The following is a 24414-nucleotide window of genomic DNA, read 5'->3' on the forward strand; positions in this document are numbered from 1 at the left end:
TCGTCCCCCTGTAGAAATATTCCGGAGATTTTATTCCACAATACATTTCCCACATTAGTCATAATTCATATTCATTATGTAGCCTAAATGATGTTACACACACACACATGCACAGGGAGAGAGAGTCAAAATAGGAAACACATGAAAATATTTTAATAAATAGCCAATACAATCAAAGGTCAAATAGGGGCTGCTTATATTTGTCCTGTTTCACACATGTACTAGTGGGTAACCTGTACAAGTGCTTGGTGTGAAATTCCACTCCCCCTGAGACACCCTCAGAGAGTGGGGTCAAGGCCAGGGATCAGACATTATTGCGCACCCCTGTAGCAGTTAGGGTTAAGGGCCTTGCTCAAGGGCAGATCGGTAGACATTTATCCTATTCGGATCAGGGATTCAAAACAAGCAAGCTGTTGAATGGCCCAACTCTCTAACCACTAGGCTACCTGGCGCCCCAATGTAATAGGCGCTCCTAGATTAGACCACTAGAGGGAACTCTAAATCAGTGCATAGCGGAAAAACTCAGAACTGTCTATATATAATTTTCTCAACACCAATTAACAGAGCTAGACATGTGATTATGAGGCTGTATGCATCAACCTTTTATATATTTTAAAGATATGTAATTTACAGTTGAATTGAAGTTAACAGGACGTTTCAAGGCTACGTTTGATGTAGGCCCGTAGTTCAGTCTAGATCTTAGGCCATATTCAAATATGTTGACAATACACCCTTCCTTCCTTGAGTAAGGGGGAAGGAAACAAGGAAATACAAAAGGAAGGAAGGCTGCATGTAAAAGTATTGGAACAGGCCCCTCGGTTCCTTCTCCCCTTAATTGCGGAAAAACCTGGGCCCAAACACCAGTCCCACCACGCAGGTCATCATAAACAACACCCAGAATACCACGGCCAAGGTCCTCCTGTGGTGCTGCAGCACCTCCACCTCACCCACCAGGCCCACACCTCCACCGTGGGGCCTATCGCTTGGGTGCATCTGCTCCACCCTTAGGCTCACTGTGGGCAGGATGATGAAGCGGGCGTCCCTGCTGGTATCCAGGGAGAGGACCACCCTCTGGGTGACGGTGGCCAAGTGGGCAGCCATCGACACAGGTGTGCAGAAAGCCATGGGGGGTAGTTGAGCCAGGATGCGGGAATTGCAGGGCAGGGTGAGGGGGTCGCCGGTCTCCAGCAGGGTGGGGTGGCGGCAGAGGGGGCAGAAAATGGCAGGGCTGCGAGGGCTCTGGGGGTCCACGGGTTCAGCTGGATACGGGGACAGCTGGATTCTCTGGAGGCACTCGGTGCAGAAGACATGGAGGCATTCCAGCATGCGAGGACACTTGCCACATTGGTTGTACTCGTGGTAGCAGATGGGACACTCCACCTCTGTGGACTCACCCGGCTCAGAGCCGAGTGCTGCTGCTTCTGCTGCTGCTTGGCCCCCCTGGAAGTGCACTGGTTCTGGAGGCTCAGCCATCGTGAGGGAAAGGGAGAGATGGAAGTGGGGATGGGAGTTGGGGGGGGGGGGGGGGGGTTCAGGGTCAGACTTCGTTTGGGATGGTCAGATGTTCTTTGCTATGTCTGCAGAACCTGGAGGAAGATATGATATAATAAATATTGATTATATTCTGATACAGTATTACAGTTCAAGTGTTTTTGGCTATGGTAACCTAACCTTTCAGTATGTGTGTAACAGAGGGAATGGGCCTAGGCCTATATGGGGTTAAAATAGTCCATCTTAAACCTGGTCCTTGGGGTTTTCTGTTCTGTTTCCTCTTGGTTTATGGCGAGATTCCTAAGCCCTTGAATCACTAGCTTCAGTTAATTACCAAATGAAGAAGAGATGTAAAGCCTGCCCCCTAGCCCCTAGCAGTGGGGAGCAGAGGAAATGGAAAGCCTGACTGCAGGATCCACACTCAGACTGATATCCCTTTCATACTAAGATGTTCTTCCGCCAACTTTTCCATGCTGCCAACTTTTTTTCCGCCATTTCCATGTATCTGAAAGCTATTGCCGGTATCAAAGCCAAAACTTTTATTGCTGCCTAATGATCTAGTATCATTTCGGTAAACTTCTGCCTACGGCTTAGCATAAAACTTAGCCGTAATGCTGAGGCGGCATTGGCACGCACTATGCTATTTCAACCAGTTAAATGTAACTAAATGTAATCCCCCAAAGTAATTATTTATTATGAGAGGGCCATAAACAATAACTAGAAATGTTGCATACTCCAAGAAAGGTTAAAGTCTCACTTTTCTAGTCATTTTTAAAAATAAATTGCTGAGGTGTATTCACTTGAGAACACAAGCTTAAGTACACAGCACAAATATGATAAAAATGTGAAATATTTGATTTGGTCTATTTTCTATTCAACATAACTGTATGAATACCGCTTGAAATGATTTACATACTTCCTAAATATAGTATAATCAGATTATAACATTTCACCTTCCTTATAACCGTAAAATACATATTTGTATGTTTAGTGTTAGAGAAAATGTGCATATTTTCTAAAGGTCTCTCTTGATCAGTACCAGTACCTCCTGTATATAGCCTCACTATTGTTATTTTAATGGTGCTCTTTTAATTATTTTGTACTTTTATTTCTTTATTTTTTGGGTATTTTTCTTAAAACTTCATTTTTGGTTAAGGGCTTGTAAGTAATCATTACACTGTAAGGTCGTACACCTGTTTTATTTGGCACATGTGACAAATAAAATTGGATTTGATCAGAACATCAGCCCCCATCACTGTGAAGATCTCACAGGGCTATATCTTAGCTTCCTGAACTCAATAGGAACTTCCCTTTCATCTCATATAAATCTTGTCTATCTATGACAAACTGTTTTTTTTTTTATCTATAAACTATTTTAGATGAATCGCTATAAATCGATATCTGAATGTGCTACTGTGATGAAACCACTCTCTCCTACTGCACTATGATGTAAGGATTGCAGGCATGTGCACAAATTGATTTATAAGAGAAAATGTAAACAGGGGACTAAACAGGGGACTTTACACCTTAAGAGGTTTTAAACTCTTGATGGTTGCTAGGCAGCGCCAGTTAACCATCCCCCTGCCACTTCTCCCATAACCCACCACTAAGCATGAACACAACTGGATGGATCCTGTTACGGTGAGTGAATGAGGACCCAAAAGCGAACTAACTTAAACAGAGCTTCTTTAATAACCAAACTGTGGTAGGCTCAGATAGACCGGCAGATTCCGACAGGACAGGACAAGGTTACAGCAAACATGACGATAGTCTGGCTCAGGCATGAAACACAACAAACAAGAATCCGACAAGGACAGGAACAGGAACAAAAACAGAGAGAGATATAGGGGACTAATCAGAGGGAAAAGGGGAACAGGTGGAAGAAGGGGTGACGAGGTAGTCAAGAGGAGACAAGGAACAGCTGGGGGAAAGCGGGGGAGAAAAGGTAACCTAAGACGACCAGCAGAGGGAGACAGGGTGAAAGGAAAGGACAGAAAGACACAACATGACAATACATGACAGATCCATTAAGAATTACTGTGGGAATAAATATCACTTAATTATGGAAATATTGGCATAAAGTAGGCTAATGCAATTGAAGGAATGCTATACAATTGTTGCTTATTGAAACTCCCAAAGTCATCCAATCATTGTAATAAATGTCAAGCAATAGCCTAACCGCCTACGGTCAACTAGATTATAATTTCAGTTTGTGTGCAGTTTTCAGATTGGGACAGCGCCATCGCTCTGCTTTGAGACAAGCATGGGGACTCCTCTTGAGAAATTCTAAATCAATGTAAGATTTGTTTTCACTGAATCTCTGTTTGGATATTGGTTAGGCTACAATTAGGCTGGGAAAATGTTAGCTAAATTGAGGTGAGGGCTGCTCATGATCATCTTGTCTAGTTGGCTCATTTATTAGAACAGTTTGCCAGCATGTTATGTAGTTTAGTTTAGCAAGTGTATTATTTTGCTCTTCACTCACAGTCGCTTAGTAGCATAGGACTACTCCCGACCAAAAGCACGTGACTTCAATCAATGTGATTTTGTTTCACTGAATCTCTGTCTGTATATTTGGTTAATTGCTCTCTGGCTGTCTGTACAAGTGGAAATGGTAGCTCATTTATTCATTTGCTCATCTATCACTGATCAGAAACATTTAGCATGCAATAATGTAGCCCAAATCAAGTGTAAGGCTATTGTTTTTGCTCAATCGAGTAAAGGCAGCTACAAAAGCCCGCGGTTGTGAAATATGAACAGGATACTCGCACGCTTTTGAAAATAGGATTGCAATTATTCTTTTTATTTTCCCCCCACATTTATTTATATAAAAAAATGTGTTAACAACCCAATATTGTTAATCAACCAGGTTGTCACCTAAATAATTATAATATAATACTAGTCTTACGTTTTTTAATTTTTATTAATGCCAATACTGTTTTCTATGCTTGTTTTCACTTAATACTTTAGGATACTGGTGTTATGTCAGATTTTATGAGGGTTGCCAGATTGGAGTAAAAATCTGTATTTGCCAGTTTAAAAAAAAAAGCATTATTACAGGGCTGTGAAACCAGAGCCAAATGGCTTCAGACTAACATAAGGTAACATAATTCAACTAAAAATATGCAACTCTATAGTTTTGAAAATACATTTTATAGTTTCTGAGCCCCTGCCAAAACAAATTAACAATGTTGACTTTTGATGGTGTATATTCAATAGATTTATTAAAATAGATGGGGGGGGGGGGCAGATAAACATTTCCCTTTTTTTTCTCTATGTGAAAGCAGTATAACAAGTAAAAGGTAGAGAAGTGGAGGTGGAAAAACAAAGGAGGACAGGAGCCGTGGATAGAAGTGATTACCGGGCCCTACACTCTCTCTCTGTCCCTCTGTGTGTTGTTGTGTTTGAGCTATTTCTCACTGTGGGCTAGTTAGAACGCTGATGCACTAACAACACCAACGCAACGATCATACAATGAATAAGAATGCCCTCAGCGCTACTGGGTTTGTATAAAATTCCACTGTTAGTTGACTAGTGAAATAGAGATTTGAATCAAGTAAACTGCCAAGGATCTCCTCCCAAAGTCAACGTTGTTCCACTGCTGCATAACAGCACCAATGAACCACAATATGAAAATCAATTGTAATATACATGATGGAAAAGGGGTGTACTGTACTCATCTGATATTCCCTTCGGTGTCCATGTGTTTACCTCATAAAGATCAAACTGTACTTTCATAAACAGCAGCCTCTCCATTCACATGGGATAGAGCAAGGCAAGCCGTACTCAACAGGGCAGTTGCCTAGCAATAGTGGTCTATTTTGTATTGGGCCCCAGGAGCAGAGATTGTAATGAACATGTTTCCATAGGATTGGTCTATCTGTACATGTCACACTTTTATTTGGTTCAATAATCTCAATACATATTCCAGACAAATTTGTTCAACATTCACCCTGTGTAATTTGCTTGACAATAATGAATTACTTTCTCCAACTCCTTGACATCCACAGGCAGAACTGGTATATAGTGCAGCATTACAACAGAATGGCAAAAATAGATACTGCATGATGTCATAACTGCTATGATAGCTTGTAAATTAATATATTGCCATACTTTATCTACTGAATGTAGTTCAGTTGATATGAAAACACCATGGGAGTTAAACTCACCGAGAATTCATAATCATGTAGTGTGTGGGAAGATAACAAACACTTACCGCCTCATACACTCGCTGTCACACACCTCTCAGATAAGGGTGAGCTTTGACGTTCCTCTCCACTACCAACATTCTCACCGGACACATCATGGTTCTCATTTACAGTAGAAATGAACACACTTCGTTAATCTACCTCTCTACCTCTTATTTCTACTGGCTCGCTCTCCCTCTCTCTGTTTTCTTTCACTCCATATCTCCTCTCCTCTCTTGCTTTACCCATGCCTTGACATCCTCTCCTCCTGGAGCCAGGGTTGTCTCCTGGTTGCCCTGACATTAAGTCATCTCTAGGTTGTGGTGGTAACTAGTAACCAGGGACATGGAATAGAGGTAGAAGCCACCTCCTATAACCCTGACACTTCTCACTGTCCTCACAGTACGGTATTTTGTATGTACACTGTATTTTTCAATGTCCAGGGTATTCAGAATGACAGTTGTGAGTCAAATTACTGTGGATATCATTCAAGTGTGGAAAACAATGTTTTATGATTTCGGGATATCAGTTCAAAAAGCAGCAACCTGATAACTAGTTGAGTTACTGGTGCTGGTCTAATGGAACTTATATGATGTTTAGTCTTTCTATCTGTATATCTGCAAGACCCCAGGAGACATATTGCCACACATGCTAACATCCTCTCTGAATTATACTACACGACTAAAAGTATGTGGACACCTGCTCGTCGAACATCTTATTCCAAAATCATTGGCATTAATATGGAGTTGTTCCTCCTTTGCTGCTATAACAGCCTCCACTCTTCTAGGAAGGCGTTCCACTAGATGTTGGAACATTGCTGTGGAGACTTGGTTCCATTCAGCCACAAGAGCACTAGTAAGGTCAGGCACTGATGTTGAGCGATTAGGCCTGACTTGCAGTTGGCGTTCCAATTCATCCCACAGGTGTTCAATGGGGTTGAGGTCAGGGCTCTATGCAGGCCAGTCAAGTTCTTCCACGCCGATCTCGACAAACCATTTCTGTATAGACATCGCTTTTTGCACGGGGCATTGCCATGCTAAAGCAGGAAAGGGCCTTCCCCAAACTGTTGCCACAAAGTTGGAAGCACAGAATCATCTAGAACAGGCCTGGTCAACTCCAGTCCTCAGGGGCCTGATTGGTGTCACACTCTTGCCCCAGCCCCAGCTAAAACACCTGACTCCAATAATCAACTAATCATGATATTCAGTTAAAAATTGAATTAGTTTAAATCAGGTGTGTTTGCTAGGGATGGGGGGAAAGTGTGACAACAATAAGGATCCCGTGGACTGAAATTGCCCAGGCCTGGTCTAGAATGTCATTGTACGCTGTAGCATTAAGATTTCCCTTCACTGGAACTAAGGGGCCTAGCCCATACCATGAAAAACAGCCCCAGACCATTATTCCTCCTCCAAACTTTACAGTTTGGCACTATGCATTCGGGCAGGTAGCGTTCTCCTGGCATCCGCCAAACCCAGATTCGTTCGTCGGACTGCCAGATGGTGAAGCGTGATTCATCACTCCAGAGAACGTGTTTCCACTGCTCCAGAGTCCACTGCAGCCGACGCTTGGCATTGCACATGGTGATCTTAGGCTTGTGTGCGGCTGCTCGGCCATGGAAACCCATTTCATTAAGCTCCCGACAAACAGTTCTTGTGCTGACATTGCTTCCAGAGGCAGTTTGGAACTCAGTAGTGAGTGTTGCAACCAAGGACAGACAATTTTTATGTGTTACGCGCTTCAGAACTCGGTGGTCCCATTCTGTGAGCTTGTGTGGCCTACCACTTCGCGGCTGAGCCATTGTTGCTCCTAGGCATTTCCACTTCACAATAACAGCACTTACAGTTGACGGGGGCAGCTCTATCAGGGCAGGAATTTGATGAACTGACTTGCTGGAAAGGTGACATCCTATGACGGTGCCACGTTGAAAGTTACTGAGCTCTTCAGTAAAGGCCATTCTACTGCCAATGTTTGTCTATGGAGATGGAATGGCTGTGTGCTCAATTGTAAACACCTGTCAGCAAGGGGTGTGGCTGAAATTGCTGAATCCACTCATTTCAAGGGGTGTCCACATTATTTTGTATATATAGTGTATCTACAGAAAAACATGTCTCTGATCATGCATGTATGCAGTCAAATAAGATCCGCATACAGTTAGGTTGCCAAAAATAGGATACAAACAAATCACTATTTGCCTAATTCACAAATATTGTGTGTGCATGTGTTTCTGTACATTCATGCTGTGGTATGGTGTGTGTGTATCGTATGTCACAATTATATATTAATATTTACACACTATTCATGTATACATTAATATACAGTGCAGTTACATTAGATGAGAGAAGAGGCACCGTGATACAATGTGTGTTTTTGTATCTTGTTTTTCAAAGCTAAACTTGCTTTTTGCCTGAGCAACCTCTGGTGGCAGAGCATTCCATGATAATCTAGAAGAAAAAGAAACGCACACCTATTTAGGCGAGGCGCTGGCTAGCGGAGTAGAAAACTTGAAAATAAAAGAGAGCCGCACACTCTAGGAGCTCAGATGCAAAAATGTAATGGCCAACGTTTCGACAGCCAAGCTGTCTTCATTAGGGTATGAACCCTGATATACCCTGATGAAGACAGCTTGGCTGTCGAAACGTTGGTAATTCAATTTTATCTTTTAAAAAGATTTTATCTTATCTTTATTTATTTTATCTTTTTTTTATTTTCAAGAGCATTCCATGATGACATGGCTCTAATACATAACTGAGCGATGTATTCAATACATTTTGGGGGTTTGGGTACCGTGAAGAAACCCAGAGTGACGTGTCTGGTCAGGTATGACAGTCAGTGGATCTTATCGCATCGAGTCACCATAATGTATGTGTGAGATTGGACGTTGCACTCTTTCGCCCACGAGAGGATGACTCACTTTCAAAACCAGACCCAGCTTTCCCTGTCTCCTTATCTGAGCTGAGTTTAAACTTCAGAGCCCCATGTGGGTGTTATTTCAAATGAAGAACGGAATCTCGGTACTTCCCAATCATATGACAAAAGTTAAATAGTTTGTCAATTCATCATTATATGGACTGAGCTGGGAATGAGAAAGTAAAGGAATGTGTAATAAAAAATAAAAATATGTATTACGTTTGTAAAGTTTATGTGCAGGTTTAATAGACCCAAATGAAGCCTACCCCTGGACTAAAAAGCATGCTGCTCAATGCTCAATCTCCATTGAGAGTATTTTCTAGTCCAGGAATAGGCTTAATCTGGGTCCGGGAAACTAGCCCTATGCCTCTTTTTTCTGTTCAGTACAAGTTGTAAACTGTTTTGTTCTTTACATAAATACATGATCCTTTTTACATTAAGTCAATCTACAGGTGGCAGGCACAGAGGAAAATGGTTCCTCAGATCACAATAACACATCAAAGAGTACTGTCTTCATTTCTTTCAAATGTCTTATCCTCCCTAAGATCCTGTTACTCTTGGCTTTGACTGTAGGACAAGGAAATCACCATGAAAAGAGTTACAGGGTCACCTGGAGGGCTTTGTCTGGAGGATTAGCGTGGGGACAAAGGCTGACATCACGTTTACGACCAGATACACCCCGGAGAGTGTCAGTAAGAGGGAGGTGCTGGGATTTCTGGGAAGGGTAAAGCCAGTAGAGTGAGTAGAGTGAGTAGGCAGCGGCAACAGAGACAATAGTATTTTGTTGTGTTTTCATAACAGACTGTTGCACAACACGTTTGCAACTATCAGCTTGTTTGATATCAATGTTTCTATTATGCTTTCAGTAATCAAGGGCATATCAAATGAGATGGAATTCAAAGGGTTTCTGAGCCAGTGTGAGTCACGAGAGTAGACAACAGTGAGACCTATGGGTCACCTTAAGTGACTGATATGGGTTTATCTATGGGCTAGACAGATATTAGCAGATCGGCTATAGGACAGCATAGGAAGTTGACAGCTCAAGCTCCTTGCAGTCATGGCTCACTCCTGTTCTGTTCAGTTACAAAGTAGTCCGATGTCATCAAGAAACAGACCGGGGGAATTTACTAAGGGATCTGGAATTTATTTAAAGATTCTTACTCGTATCTTCGTCTCTCTCCTCTCCCCCATAAGGCAGTTCTGTTGTTTATAAGACACAGACAGACAGGAGCCAGTTCGGCACAGATTAATATCAAAATCACTATTTCAAAAGAGAGGAAACCTTCTTGATGCAAGCACTTTGTCTTACATTCATGGTTCTGTTATATCTGGGAAATGTGGGTGATAATCTGTATAGTGGGCTAACTTTCTTCATACCTGGAAACTGTGGGTGAATATCAGACAGACATTGGCCAAACTGTAGCAGAATGGCCCACTAACACTCCTCCATATACAGTAAAAAAGGATGTGTGGGTGGAGAGTGGGAGGGTTAGCACGTGGACGCAGCGACTCTTTGATGACATCACTATTTCCAAAATATTAGTCATAGGTTACTACTATGTTTTTTGGCACTCTGTCAAGTGAAAGTCCCTCCCACACTAAGAAATATAAATATAGCCAATTAAGTCAGACAGTTCATTCTCGTTGAACGAAACAGCACCCAAAGAGAAAGGAAAATGTGTTCAGATCTTGAGTGCGGAATTTGTTACCGAAGCTACAACACCGGCCGTCGGTGTCCTCGTGAGTTACAGTGTAAACACAGCTTTTGTGAGCGCTGTCTGGTGACTCTTTCCCAATCCTCAGTATGTGAAGTGGAATCCACGAAGGAATGTTCGCCGCAGGACAAGACAATCGTTTGCCCACTCTGCCGATACCAGACCTCTGTATCGGGAAAAGTGAGGGCAGCGCTTCCGGTAGACGAAAGTGTTCTAGAGCGCATGGTGGTATCTGGCGTTCTCGGGGAAAGCATGACAGACGACGAGGGGGATAGCGAGGGGAAGGAGGATGACAATGAGACTCCCCATGAGAACTCAGCCGAGGAAAGGGGTTCCAGAGGTGGAAGGTTCCGCCGTTCGCTGAGGCGCGTCTGGGGCAAATTCACTGGGAATCATTCCCAAAGGAGAGCGCGTAAGTTGTCCTATTATATTGCAATACTCTAGTTTTCACGACAAAACATTACTTCATATTCCGGTAGTTGTTCATAGCCTACTTTGATGGTATTTTCCTTAACAATTGACCTGCGGACCAAAATAGGCTATTGTATGTAGCCTGCCCAAAGAAGGACATTTATTGTGTTCTCTTACATATTTTATTTTTCCCCTACAGATTGTATGACTGATGATGACCTACGAGACCTCTTCATGATGTCATGCTATACCATTTGATGAGGACTTAATTGATTGGAAAGTCATCAGGGCTGCGTTCAGTACGTTTTTACGTTCTGGCACGTTCAGTTGAACGGATCCGGTGCTGTACTGAACGACCAGTTGAAAAACCGGGTTGGAGAAAGCTGTCGGCATGGCCACTGCCCTTTAAATATGTCACACATTGCTTCAAGCCACACCTCGCCACACCCACCAACGGGAGCCACCCTACCTCAGTCTGTTCAAGAACGTTTGGGGGGAAACGTGTCAATCGGTACAAACCGTTCCGTAACTTAGCAAACGTTCGAGCGAACTGAACGCACCTCAGTGGCACCTGATTGATCAGAGAGGGGGCGTTGCCGTCCACGAGCCTACACTACAGTAACCTATTTGGACTGTAGAAGACTGGCGGGTCCAGTTGGAAGTTGGAGCAAGCAGTAATATGTATTCCATATAATAGCCAACTAGGCCTCTGTGTCCATTTCTTCACACATGCATGTAATAATTGGTGGTGACCAAACACATAATGGTAACAGAATTGTAAAGACTATAGGCTATTCTTTGAAGCCATTGGGCTACTGAATGAAATAGTTTTATCTAAAATTGTATTTTTTTTTGTGCTTTGAAGTAGTGGCTTTCCATTTCCAACTATTAGAATGTGTTGAATTTTGTTGGTGCTCAGTTCAATATAAAACTAATTGACTGTAGTGTATTTATTACATTCACTTTTATTGATTGTGTGTGATATTTTGCACCTTTGTTTTGTAATAAAACATGTTATTGTTTTGTTAATTTTCTTCTCTCGCCTGGATAAATGGCTTGCAGTAGTAACTGATGCTTGCTTTTTCGCTGAAGAATAAGTTAATAAATAATACTGTTCTGAACTTCTGCTCGGTTTACCATTATTTAGAATATAAGACAGTGTAAGCTCATGTCATATAGACCTATCCAACAAGTGAGACCAGGTGTCATGTCCCCCCAAAATTCTGGAGGATGCAATCAACATAATTGGTTGCACCTGTGTTCACATGGGCCGGGCGTGTGTTCAGTGAGGTGAAACGTTCAGAAAATGTCAGGACGCAAATATAAACGTAACAGCGCTAACGCGATTCCCTGGTCTATTCTATACAGACAATAATATGTTTTAATCTGCACAATACATCCCAATTGAAAAATACTGTAATGTTGCACTCTTCTGAACTGGTCCTGAATTAGATGCACCTGTTGAGATAGCAACAGGCACATCTAATATGCTAATCAAGGGGCTCTGTGACCACAGTGTGCTATTTAACAACTAGAGGAGCAAGAGGTTGATAAAACAAGGCTTTTTTAAATTGATATTTTTACCTTGGACTCTTTTTCAGTTACAATCTACTACAATCTGATTGTGCTGTCGTGTATCATATGTTGGTTGCTGGCCAGCAATAATGACAAGGACTTTAAGACTTAATTCTAGGTATGTTCTTTTCTTAATCAAGTAACCTCAGACTATTGCCTAATATTTTGTGTACTACGATAACAATGAGAAATTGACTTGTCTTTCAGTAATGTAATTATCACTAATGAAATCAAATTTTATTTTTTGTCCTACAGGCTTCTGTTCCTGTGTCTGGTATTAGCCACTGTGGAAGTCAGCTCATGTTTATCAATGGGTAAGAGTAATAAGCATGATACCGTTTCTATTTTTAACTTATTGCACAGGAAGTGAATGTTTTCGGGTCACACCTATGTCCGTGACGTTTTTGTCATAGACTTCAATACGTGAGTTGGGCTAATGGTTAACAATATCCAGCTGCCCAGGGTTATTGCTCAGAATCTATCCTTACATAACCTGTGTGCTTGACCTCATATCTTTTGACTTGAAATTGTTTTCCTTGAGGAGACATGATTTAGACTGTTTGGAAACAACATGCTCAGTGAACTTCCATAGCTGCTGTTACTTTATTAGTAAGCATACATATTAAATGTAAGGACAAGCCAACTTTTAAAATATTATAGTTAGGGCTCAGCATTTCTCTCTCAGTCCAAATAATCTGACTAGGAAACTGAGCACGACCAACATGTCCATTTTAATTCAGTGATGCAATTAATGTGAGGTTGTAGTTCACTCCCCAACAATTTTACTGAGTTACAGTTCATATAAGGAAAACTGTCATAAATGTAAAATTCACTAGGCCCTAGTCTGTATTTCACATGAATGGGAATACAGGTACCTTTTTTTTAAAAAGGTAAGGGGCATGGCTCAAAAAAACAGTCAGTATCTGGTGTGACCACCATTTGCTTCATGCAGCACAACAGCTCCTTTGCATAGTTGCTCAGGCTGATTGAAGAGGAGTGGGACAACATTCCACAATGGCTGTGTGATGTTGCTGGATATTGTCAGGAACTGGAACACGCTGTTGTACATGTCAAACCAGAGCATCCCAAACATGCTCAATGGGTGACATGTCTGAATGTGCAGGCCATGGAAGAACTGGGACACTTTGTGTACAGATGTACACAAAGTACATCAGCCGAGGAAAGGGGTTCCAGAGGTGGAAGGTTCCGCCGAAACATGGTGATGGTGGAGGATCAATGGTATGACAATGGGCCTCAGGATCTCATGGTATCTCTGTGCATTCACATTGCCCCCGATTTAAGTAAAGTAATGCAATTGTGTACATAGCGTATGTTTGCCCATACATGCCACCATGGGGCAAACTGTTCACATTGACCAACTGCTCGCCCACACAACGCCATACACGCTATCTGCCCGGTACAGTTGAAACCGACATTCATCCGTGAAGAGCACACTTCTCCAGTGGCCATCGACTGTGAACACTTTGCCACTGAAGTCAGTTATGATGCTGAACTGCTGTCAGGCCCAGACGCTGGTGATGACGAGCATGCATGTGTTTTTTTTGGGGGGGGGGGGTTGTGGAAACCCAGTTTCATCAGCTGTCTGTGTGGCTGGTCTCTGACCATGCAGGTGAAGAAGCTGGATGTGGAGGCCTAGGCTGGCATGGTTACGTGGTCTGCGGTTGTTATGCCGGTTGGACGTACTGTCAAATTCTCTAAAACTACGGCGGTCGCTTATGGTCAAAATTAACATTCCTTTCTCTGGTAACAGTTTTGGTAGACAATCCTGTAGTCAGCATGCCAATTGCACGCACCCTAAAAACATAAGGCCACTCTAAAGTGTGCAGTTATGTCACATCAACACAATGCCACATGTCTTATTGTCCCCAGCACAAGGTGCACCTGTATAATGATCATGCTGTTTAATCAGCTTCTTGATATGCCACACCTGTCTGGTGGATGGATTATCTTGGCAAAAGACAAATGTTAATTTACAGGAATGAGAACAAATTTGAGAAATAAGCTGTTTTTGACACTTCTGGGATGTGTTATTTCAGGACATGGGGACAACACTTTACATGTTGCATCTTATATTTTTATTCAGTGTATTTAGACATGACATTCATTAATAATACTGAATTGCACTCTTCTTTCCCTGTAGGCAAGCGAGCAGTACACGAACAGAGAAGTTCTCTCGGTACACAGGGCCCAAGAAAATGGAGGACTTTCAACAACCCTTACACATTTAGCCAGAGCCATAGTCTTGGCCCAAGCCAACCGGTCCCCAGTAGTGTCCAACCTGACCAGGCTCAGATTGTCTTCAGGCTGAGACCGGGAGTCCAGACTGGGAGAGAAGGTTCCCCTGATGGTGAGGAGTCTTCGCCTTCCAACAGTCAATCTAACAGATTTTCAAGCAGCTCTGTGCCCAGTAAGACTGTCCATTTTCGTACCTACCCTTCTAGTGGCCTAGTTAGTCCAATTGTCCCCAAAACCTGGGGTGCCTCTGGTACTTTTCATTCAGTCTCAAACCCTATGATCCAAAGGAGCCATGGTTCGCAACCTGCCAGGGACACATTTGGCTCTCCTGTTGAAAACTACCCCATCCCAGCCCAACAGGCTGAAAACCCTGTGAGCAAGAATGAGAGATCCAAATACAGGACGTTTCTGTCTTCCTACCTCTTCAGGGAATCCCAATCCACTTCCAGCACCTCTGAAACCACTCACAAGGGCCCTAGTGAAGGAGTGAAGACGATTAGCAGACTTGGTGCTGCCTCTGCTACCCAAAGTGAAGGAAACTCCAGTGTTCATGAGTCTGGAAGATCCACACATGTCCAAAGGGGTTATGGCTACATAGGCTCTCAGTTGTACCCTACAACCATTAAGTCTGCCAATGGACAACAAGTGCACCCACCAACTCTGAGCCAATCCGGTTCTTCTAAAGTAGATGCTACCAGTGAAGCCCAACATGCTTCTAGTATCAACAAACCCTTCCATCACAGTGCTAACTTTGCTCAAAGTGGAGGTAGCCCTAGTAGCTATTTCCCTGGTGAAATGGCTGATACTCAGGCTAAAAGTGCTTTCAGCAAAATTCAACCTCTTATTAGATTTGGCTCTTTCTGGAACACAATGGCCCCCACTGCAACTCAACCCACCCAAAGTCCCTCTGAGCCTGCAGAGCGAGAAACTGCCCCTGACCAGTCTTTGAAAACCAGGAGTGGCTATGTCCTTTGGAAGAAACCTGGGCTAAGCAGCTCATCCAGTGGTCAGTACGCGTTAGCCACCGGTGGTTACAAACCTGGAAAATCCACAAATGTCAATACACTCGGAGGGTTCCAAGATCACGAGAAAACGTTGGCTCCCATCGTGAGTGACGATGACATACCCTCTGTTGCCATCAGAACTTCAGTCAACACAAACACTGTAAAGAGTCAGGGTACTGGCTGGAGAAATGGTCATGGTATACCTAGGGGCATGAGAATGAGTTCTGTCAGTGGGTATCCAGCTGTATACAGAAAGTATAGCTTTGCCCCTAGAATTCGAGTAGCTTCCACTACAACTTCCTCTGCCCAAAGCGATACTCTAGCCCCAATGACATTCAAATCAGGTCCACGAGAAGTCCAACTTGCGTCCATAGAAGATGACCTTGTCACTAACAGCCTGCATGCCTCCAGCAATGTCCAGTCTTCAGAAGTGCAGACTACTACCACTGACATGTCTGGCTCTACCACGAGATCTGGTAGGCCTTGGTTTCTTAGATCTACACCTAGTGAGGATAACGAGGCTAAAATCGGCCATGTTTTCAAGGGATCCCAAACAACCCTACTACAATCTCCCCAGAGTGAGAGTCTAAAACATGTTCAGCCAACTTTTAGTCTGTCTGGCAACAATGTTTTCCATGACCGTTTGACTGCAGGAGAGGCTAAACCTGGTCCAACAAGCTCGGCCCCTTTCAAGCCTGAAGCTAGATTCAACATGTTTGGGTCTGTAATTTACAGACTGCCCAAAGGTTCCAGGTCCAAACAGAATGAATGTGTTCTGGGCATAAAGCTCCCAGGTGCAACTAGGCCCTCGGGCTGCAATGTATCTGCCCCTGCTGAAATCCAGCCCACCTCCATTAATTTGACAACAGCCAGTCAGAGCCAAAATGTCCACAGTAAAGAAACTTCTCAAAGCAGTGACTCATTTCACAAAACTGTGAATCATTCTAGTTATGAAGACCCCAAGTCTCACCCACGTGACTCGGATAGAAATGAAATGACAAGCAATCCCTTTAGGTTCATATCTGGTAAACTCTCAAAAAGCCAGAATAGCTATGCTTTCATAGGCTTCCAAAAACCTATAAGCAAAGCAGGATCAACCCAGGACAAGGATGCTGATCTCTGTGCACAAACATTGCCTCCCATCAACAAAGAGCATCCACCCCCAGTTGTGCCCACCTCTGCCCCCAGTGTCCACCCAAGCCCTCCCAGAATCCAAGTTCAACCAGACCTAAGCATCACTGAACTCACAGAGAGTCGCAAACCCACCAGCAGCGTTGTAAAGGGCAGACGTGTGAAGGTGAAGCGCGTGCAGAGCCAACATAGTATTTCACCTTCGAACGACACCGCCTCCCAACCAGCCAAGCCCCAAACTATGAGGTTCAAGGCTATCCAATTTGCTGATATCCTAGGAAGTGCCTCTTTCAGTGGAATCCAACCCAGGGGAAGCTCCAGACCCAGTGTGCAGTCAACATCCAATACCCCAGCATCAGGTGAAGATGGCGGCGCACTGGACAAAGATCAACCAACACCGAGGGTTGGGGTCACCCCAAGGTGAAGGAGGGGACCCCAAGGCCTTACCATTCCCCAGTGCTGCTGCTCTGAGTAGAGAGGGGGATGTGGGTAGTGTCATATGGGCTGTTCAAAGTGGTAGGGGACTTTAGTAGTTTGGGAGCCATGAGGAAAGAACTTAACTAGTTGAGGGTGTCTGCAGATAATCTTTCCTTGAAGTCAGTCCGGTTTGAATTCATGAACGACGTGACCTTACCCCATAGCCCTGCTCTCAAGTATTTATTCACAACATGGTTGTGCTTGTAAATGTGATTTATAATAAATATTCATACTTAAAAAAAATGTGTTCTCTTTTAATGCAGACTTGCCATTTTTTGTTGAAACCTAACAATTCAGCTTAGACTAACAGGATTGCAGCATGGTTAACCTTTTGTACAGGTGACACCATAAGTGTTAATGTTATATGTGATGTTAGACTTTCTCTTTGGGAAGAATGTACTTTATGTTGAATCAACCATATTCCCCAATAGCTTTTTAGTCTCGATTGTCTATTTTATCTGGTTAGCCACAGCTGACATTGGTTTAGCGGCTTATAGGATGTATTAACCAGCATTACCCACTTCAAGCACTGACATCTCAAGGACAAAATACAGTAAATTAACAAGTAGTGCACTACATAGGGGAGAAGGGTACCATTTGGGATGCACTCATGGTCCACTGTACATGACATTAGGGTTGTTTGGAAACAAATTATTTGGATTTTGTCATGAGTATTAGTTAGGGGAAATTGGAATTTTGTTAAAATGAAACTTTACCCATCTGAGTCCCTTTTTAACCAGAGGACCTATACAATCTACGGACATACTTTCTCTCCAGTCTCTGCTTGAGGGTTTGGCGTAATGGTCCCTTGACAAAACCACATGGGAAAACGTATTTGTTTTTTAATGATGACTGTTCTTTTGGATGATGCCTAAAGTCTAGTTTTACAATGTCTATCAGTCTGTAAATGTGTTTTATGTTCACTTGAACTCGCTGCTAGAGGAAGGGGGGGAAAAATAGGTCAAATGAGATCGAAACAATAGTTGGAAAGGTTGAAATGCATCTCAGAACATGAACATTGGTATTAATGTCCAGAGACAATCCCCCCTCCGAGTTCTAGGTCACATACATATTCAGTAAACCTGATATCCAGATTGTAATCAGTGATGTTCTTGACATGCATACAGTGGAGTAATAGCTGTCTAGACTTGTTGGACTCAATGATTTGAAGTGCACTTACTGCAAGTACCTAGTTAGCCCACTAGGTGGCGCGTGACACTTAAAAACCAAAGGCACATTTTTTTTCCAGTTCCCCTTGGTTTCCCCAGTGTAAGAAGTGTAACGTTAGTGCTTACTTACTACAGGAATCTGTAGAAGTAGAGAAAGGGATCTCAAATATGAAACTATAAAACACATTCACTGTACAGAACACTTCATAGATACCAAACATTATTGCTGGATTAGTCATAGTGCTACTTAGTTTCTTATTTTCTTATCTTGTGTTTTTGTTCTAAATTATTTTTAGTATTACATAGACTACTGTATTATTGGGGTTAGAGCTAGCAAAAAAAGGCATTTCACTGTACTTGTAGATGTGACATTAACTTTGAAACTACATTGAACAAAAATATAAACGCAACGTGAAGTGCTGGTCCCAGCTGAAATAAAATATCTCTGAAATGTACCATATGTACAAAAAGCTTATTTCTCTCAATGTGTGCACAAATTTGTTTACATCCCTGTTGGTGCGCATTCTACCCTTTGTCAAGATAGTCCATCCACCTGTGTGGCATATCATGAAGCTGACAGCATGATCATTAGTTAGCCCACTAGGCAAAATAACATTTTGATTCAGAGCAATAAAGAAATTGAACAATTTATCTCAGCAAGCAAGAAACCTTTCAATATATAAGATCAAACAATACTTTAGGACAAATTGGAAGATTGTGCAGGACTATGGGAAGTTGAAGGAACCAATCTATCTTTTCAGACTGTTAAGAGTATTTATCTGGTCAATGTGTCAGTGTATTATGTAAAAATGCGATTGTATTATAAATTGTATTTTAATGTTTAAGGACTCTTGGAAGGTTAGTCCAAATGAGGACTAAAAGAGATCCAAATCAAATTAAATAATTACACAGGTGCACCTTGTGCTGGTGAAAATAAAAGGCCACTCTAAAGTGAGCAATTTTGTCACAACACAATGCCACGGATGTGCTCAGGTGTATTTCTGTCTGTAATAAACCTCTTTTGTAGAGAAAAACTCATTCTGATTAGCTGGGTCTGGCTCCCCAGTGGGTGGAGGGCCCATTGGCTGCCACCCTGCCCAGTTGTGAAATCCATAAATTAGGGCCTAATTCATTTATTTCAATTGGCTGTTTTCCTTATATGAACTGTAACGTTTATAGTTTTGTTCAGTATAGTTTAGTGGCTTTTTACTGGGGATTTTCTACAGTCTGAATTAGACACACATTTCACCAGTACAGGGTGTTGTTGCTTTGGTCCAGCAGCTAGTGATTTAACATGGTTCCATGTGTCCATGCTAAGCTCAAATCACAGCGCTAACAGTCTAATTTATGGAGGATGACCCTTTACCTTTTCCCAGCATGCAAGCCTCACCAAAATACCCACTTCTTCGCTTGTCCTCAACTGTCTTTCAGGACCCAGCAGCCGGGGGCCAAGGGAGAAGCTTGGTGGGATCTGTCAATCAAGTTGAAATACATTGTACATTGGATTAATGCAACTACCCTACAGCCCACCTCCCCCTCCCCTGCAAAACTCGTGGTGTTCCACTTTCCCATAGAAGTCTCCCTGAGAGTTCAAACCCATCAAAGCCAAGTTAGACTGACGGCTCTTTCTAAGCTCTCTCTCGTAACTCTCTTTCTCACTCTGTGTGTGTGTGTGTGTTTGTTTTTGCATATCTATGTATTTGTGTGTGTGTGTTTTCTCTCTTTAAAACTGTCTACCCCCTGGTCCCCCTCTCTCCCACTGTGAGGGGAATTCTGTACCATGTGTCTGTGGTTTTCAGGAAGCTTTCAAGGAAAATAAAGCATGGAGGCCTCACCGTCACCTTCCCCTCCCTCCCTCCCTCCCTCCCCCTCCTCGCTACATGTGGTAATTTTATGTTTTCTAACTCTCTCTCTCTCTGAACCAAAAACGACAGAGTAACTGAGCTAACGACGTACGCAACTAAACACATAAACATTGACATCCACATTCCCATAGAGCACGATTAAGAGGGGGGGGATATTGAAGACATTTTGGTTTGGCTAAGAACACTGTGAAAAAGTGGGAGGAAAGAGGACACAGAAAGGGGCTGAAAATACATTTGAAAGGGCTGGGTCTGCTGTGGCCTTTGCAGATCAAATTACTTCAGATACCAGAAGCATTGGAATCGCTGAGTTTTACAATTTCCTTATTAGTCTGTACTGTAGTAATTGTGCCGCAACATTTTCACAATAAATTACCTTTAACAAGTGCCCAACATAGAATGTAATTGATTAAAAAAGGATAATGTGAAGGAGAGGGTGAATAACCGAAACGTACAAAACCGTATCAAGTATATTATGAATCTAGAGTTCAGATATTTATCAATCTATAAAAACATGATATTTGTTCGACAGTGTATTTCTGTGCATCTGGTTCAGGGACTCCTGCTATTTCTGTGTCAAATACAGAGTGAGCTTCCTGTTTGGCCGTGCCAGAGAGGAAGTCATAAAGCAGGAAGACTTCCTGTATTCTTACCGATGGGTCAGAGCACAGCTACATGCTGCTGCATCATATGGGGGTTGGAGCTGATGAATGACAGATCATGGGACATGAAATGTATTAAAATGCATCCATTCTACACTTTTATTGTGATAACAAGCCAATTAATATACTTTTTGAACCCACTACACAGGCTTGAAAAAGCCCCCACATACACATCCAAAAGTAATTCTGTAACATGTTAGTCTCTTTACGTTTTTTGTTTTGTCAAAATACAATGATGGATTCTTATGTACAATGCCCAGTATCACATCATCACTTGTTTATTTTCTTCTATAGCCTACTGATGAGTATTACATATTACATTGTAAGCACACACCTGTTGTCTGTGTGTCATGTGGACCCCAAGCCCTACAATGTCTAGTCTGTATGCATGTGTGTGGATCCGCATGCTCCTGTCCGTCACCCGAACACGTGGCTGAGACCAGTGGAGGCTGCTGAGGGGAGGACGGCGCTTAATAATGGCTGGAACAGCGCGAATGGAATGGTCAAACACATGGAAACCATGGAAACCATGTGTTTGATGTTTTTTTGATACCACTCCATTGATTCCGCTCCAGCAATTTAACACGAGCCCGCCCTCCCCAATTAAGGTGCCACCAATCTCCTGTGACTGAGTGTTTGGGCGAGAGGCAAAGGACGCTGCTGTACAGAGGGTGTGTCCTTCTACCTAGTTTTGCAACTAGAGTTCACAGCCACAGATCCACCTGTTGTCTTCTGGCCTTCGAGGAAAGCTGCTCTCTCCCTCTCTCTCCGTTTCTGTCACTCCCTCTCTTCCCCTCCCTCATTTCACTTTACCTCTCGTCCCCCCTCCCTCTATCTCTCGTTTCCTCTAGGTTTATGACATGGCTGTCTGTGCCCGGTGCCCATCTAAACTCGCTGTCCTCTACCACCTCTCCTTGGCGCCATCCCAGAATATTCTCTCTATCTCTCATGGGAGGGGTGAACTGTGGCACTGCCGCGGAGGCAACGGAACATGGGCATTGACTCTGCGTCTCCATGATGACCAGATGGCGGAAGTTCCCAACTCTCTCGATCCCTCTCTACCTCTTTCTTTCTGATGTGGAGGCTCCAAGTGCCATATTCTCATCCCTTCTCACCCATCCATCTCAAAGGCCATTCATTCACAGCTTGGCTCTTTGAAAGACTTTACTCTACTGTCCTGTCCTGTCACGTTACATCAACAATGGTCGCTGTAACGTAAGAGCAGCCCTAACAGAGGGAAGCAGTGTGTTTGTGGTTAGCGGTTAGCTAGCGCTTAGCTCCAGTACAGTTTACTTCTTCACCTTGGGCCAAGCCACCGAGCTTTCTGGCTTTTTAGCGTCTCTGTTAACGTCTGTTTAACATTGAGTGGGACATGCCCCCCCCCCCCCATAAGATCCACGCTCCTGTGTCTGAGGTTAGACTACAAGGTTCACATGTAAGTCTAACAAGGCTGAACATGCCCTGAGGGAAGCATAGAGGAGGCGTTAGGTGAGAGGGAACAAGAGACAGCTTACAAGAAAAGAGCAATAGGGTCAGGGCCACAGTGACTAGACTACAGATACAGTGTACTTACATGGTTTTCATTGGCCTTCTGGTGAAGCGGTTTCAGCCTCATATTCCCCTAATACATACTGGTGATGATATGTGCCCTTTTCTCCCATATTCCATCATATTCATGGGCAGGGCAGAGAGAGAGTGAGAGCATCTGTTTCATGTTCATACAGATGTGTGTGTGTGTGTGTTGTGTTCTCATTCCTATTCATCCCAATGGGGATTTGGTGCACATATAACCTGGGGTTGAGTTACCAAGCCATCTGGGAGAGACAGACACAGAGAATCATCACAACATAGACTTCATTAGGCAAAGAAAGAGTGAGTGGAAAGAGGGAGAGACATGAAAGATACCGACTTTTCTCGCTAATAATGCCCATTGAAACTAATTTAATTGTGAGTGAGAGAGCCTGAGAGAGAGAGTGTGTGACACACACACACACACACACACACACAGAGACACACACACACACACAAAGCCTTTCCCAGGCACAAACAAAGCAATTGGTCATAATTCCAATGAGATAAGTGATAAACTCTGTTGGCATCTTGCCACTACATAGTCACATCGATCTTATCACTGGGGAGAGAGATGCCTAATAGAGGCTTTTTGTTTACGGTAACTAATCATGAAACAGTTTGATTATGCTTGTTAAAGCCTTTATGAGTGTGATTGTGCGTGTTTGTGTGTCTGTCACTACAGTACAGTATGCCGGTACCAACGCCTGCCTTTGTAACTGTCTGTGCCCGTCACTTTGCCTTGTTTCCCCTTGTCTCAATCTGTCCCTCCGCACAGACATCTAGACAACTCCTCTTTTAACCAGATCATTACCCTTTAATCAAAGGACAACTCCAAGATCTTTTTTTGTTGTTGTCGTTTTTTCTTCTCAAGCAACAAAAGTGAAATTGTCACATCACAGTCAAAGAGCATCAGAATTTCCCATTTAGAATTGTAGATAGGAAAAATGTGTATTTTCCCATCCTCTAGAACCCCCCCCCCCCCCCCCCCCCTATCGTCATGGAGAACAGCAATTAAGCTTAGCACCCCCGAACCCGAACCCCTGAATTCTCCCAAATACAGTTCATAATACATGATCACCATTCATTCATTTCATTTTAAAAAGAAACAAATCCATTTGGAAATGGCTCATACGGCATTGAGATGAGTCAGAAACATTCATTATTGTGTCAAAATTGACTACAAGGTGTAAAATAGGATCATTTTGGTCATAAAGTCAGTCTGGTCTAAAACTGGGTTTGGAACATCCGTGCGTCACAACGGCTAAATAAAGTTTGGGTTTTGATTTGACGATGTCCATTTTCCCCCTAACATGGTTGTGAACAGCTGCAGTGATTGCTCTCTATCCAATAGCATACACAGTGAGACAAACCTGCCCAGCACGCCACACATTTTTTAAACTTGAGAAATACTGCACCAAACACCTTAGTTAGATGTAAAAATGCATGACTAAAACATCCGCGGCAAAACATCAAAACTAATTACAGATTTCTTGAGTTATGTTAAATTAATTCTGAGGATTTTGAGGAAGTGAAATAGGCTTCCCGTCTAGTGTCTACGGGGGCAAACATCATTAACCGGATTATTATGGAATCGGTCAGGAAACCTTGTTTTTCTAATGAGCAACAGAAAAACACAGGTGTCAATCGGTATGTTCAGTAGCGCTTTAAAGTGATAGTTCACTCCAAAGTTAAAGTTTGTCATATATATTGATGCTTTCAGACCTCAACAGTGACTGGGTTCATGACCATTGTCCACTTTTGAGGCCAGAAAGCATCAGACTTAACTTTGATTTCAGAGTGAACTCTCTGGCTTCAGTTTGGAAGATTGTGGAGTCATTATATAACAAAAGAAAACATTCCCCAAAACCTTTTGGAAACATTGACACTATTTACTGTTTGTGTTGTAATGTGTAAGTTGTGCTCGTATCACTGCCTGGTTGCGCCTTGCAGTGAACCCTCATTAGAAACAAACCCGGCACAGTGAGGTTGGAAACC

The 24414-nt window shown here is 42.9% G+C and overlaps 3 protein-coding genes across 3 annotated transcripts; 2 read left to right on the forward strand and 1 right to left on the reverse strand.

Moving 5' to 3' along the window:
• Positions 1 to 81: 81 nt before the first annotated feature.
• Positions 82 to 2162, reverse strand: si:ch73-335l21.2 (RING finger domain-containing protein). Its single transcript, XM_036987546.1, has one exon. It carries the CDS (start codon positions 1471 to 1473, stop codon positions 832 to 834), a length of 642 nt encoding a protein of 213 aa, XP_036843441.1. The 5' UTR covers positions 1474 to 2162; the 3' UTR covers positions 82 to 831.
• An 8005-nt stretch (positions 2163 to 10167) lies between these two features.
• On the forward strand, positions 10168 to 11829 carry si:ch73-335l21.4 (E3 ubiquitin-protein ligase-like). The gene is made up of 2 exons (XM_021615050.2): positions 10168 to 10712; positions 10911 to 11829. The coding sequence occupies exons 1-2, from the start codon at positions 10262 to 10264 to the stop codon at positions 10967 to 10969; spliced, it is 510 nt and encodes a 169-aa protein (XP_021470725.2). The 5' UTR covers positions 10168 to 10261; the 3' UTR covers positions 10970 to 11829.
• A 256-nt stretch (positions 11830 to 12085) lies between these two features.
• LOC110531718 lies at positions 12086 to 17397 on the forward strand. Its single transcript, XM_021615049.2, has 3 exons — positions 12086 to 12404; positions 12542 to 12600; positions 14448 to 17397. The coding sequence occupies exons 1-3, from the start codon at positions 12376 to 12378 to the stop codon at positions 17099 to 17101; spliced, it is 2742 nt and encodes a 913-aa protein (XP_021470724.2). The 5' UTR covers positions 12086 to 12375; the 3' UTR covers positions 17102 to 17397.
• The last annotated feature ends 7017 nt before the right edge of the window (positions 17398 to 24414 follow it).

This window comes from Oncorhynchus mykiss, chromosome 9 (assembly GCF_013265735.2).
Source record: "Oncorhynchus mykiss isolate Arlee chromosome 9, USDA_OmykA_1.1, whole genome shotgun sequence".
NCBI classification, from domain to species: domain Eukaryota; kingdom Metazoa; phylum Chordata; class Actinopteri; order Salmoniformes; family Salmonidae; genus Oncorhynchus; species Oncorhynchus mykiss.

Excerpts from the sequence above, each read along its gene's own strand:
- si:ch73-335l21.2 (XM_036987546.1), bottom strand. The coding sequence starts at position 1,473 with ATGGCTGAGCCTCCAGAACCAGTGCACTTCCAGGGGGGCCAAGCAGCA.
- si:ch73-335l21.4 (XM_021615050.2), top strand. The coding sequence starts at position 10,262 with ATGTGTTCAGATCTTGAGTGCGGAATTTGTTACCGAAGCTACAACACC. Across the intron at positions 10,713-10,910 it reads TCATTCCCAAAGGAGAGCGC|ATTGTATGACTGATGATGAC; the intron begins GTAAGTTGTCCT and ends TTTCCCCTACAG.
- LOC110531718 (XM_021615049.2), top strand. The coding sequence starts at position 12,376 with ATGACAAGGACTTTAAGACTTAATTCTAG. Across the intron at positions 12,405-12,541 it reads ACTTTAAGACTTAATTCTAG|GCTTCTGTTCCTGTGTCTGG; the intron begins GTATGTTCTTTT and ends TTTGTCCTACAG. Across the intron at positions 12,601-14,447 it reads CAGCTCATGTTTATCAATGG|GCAAGCGAGCAGTACACGAA; the intron begins GTAAGAGTAATA and ends CTTTCCCTGTAG.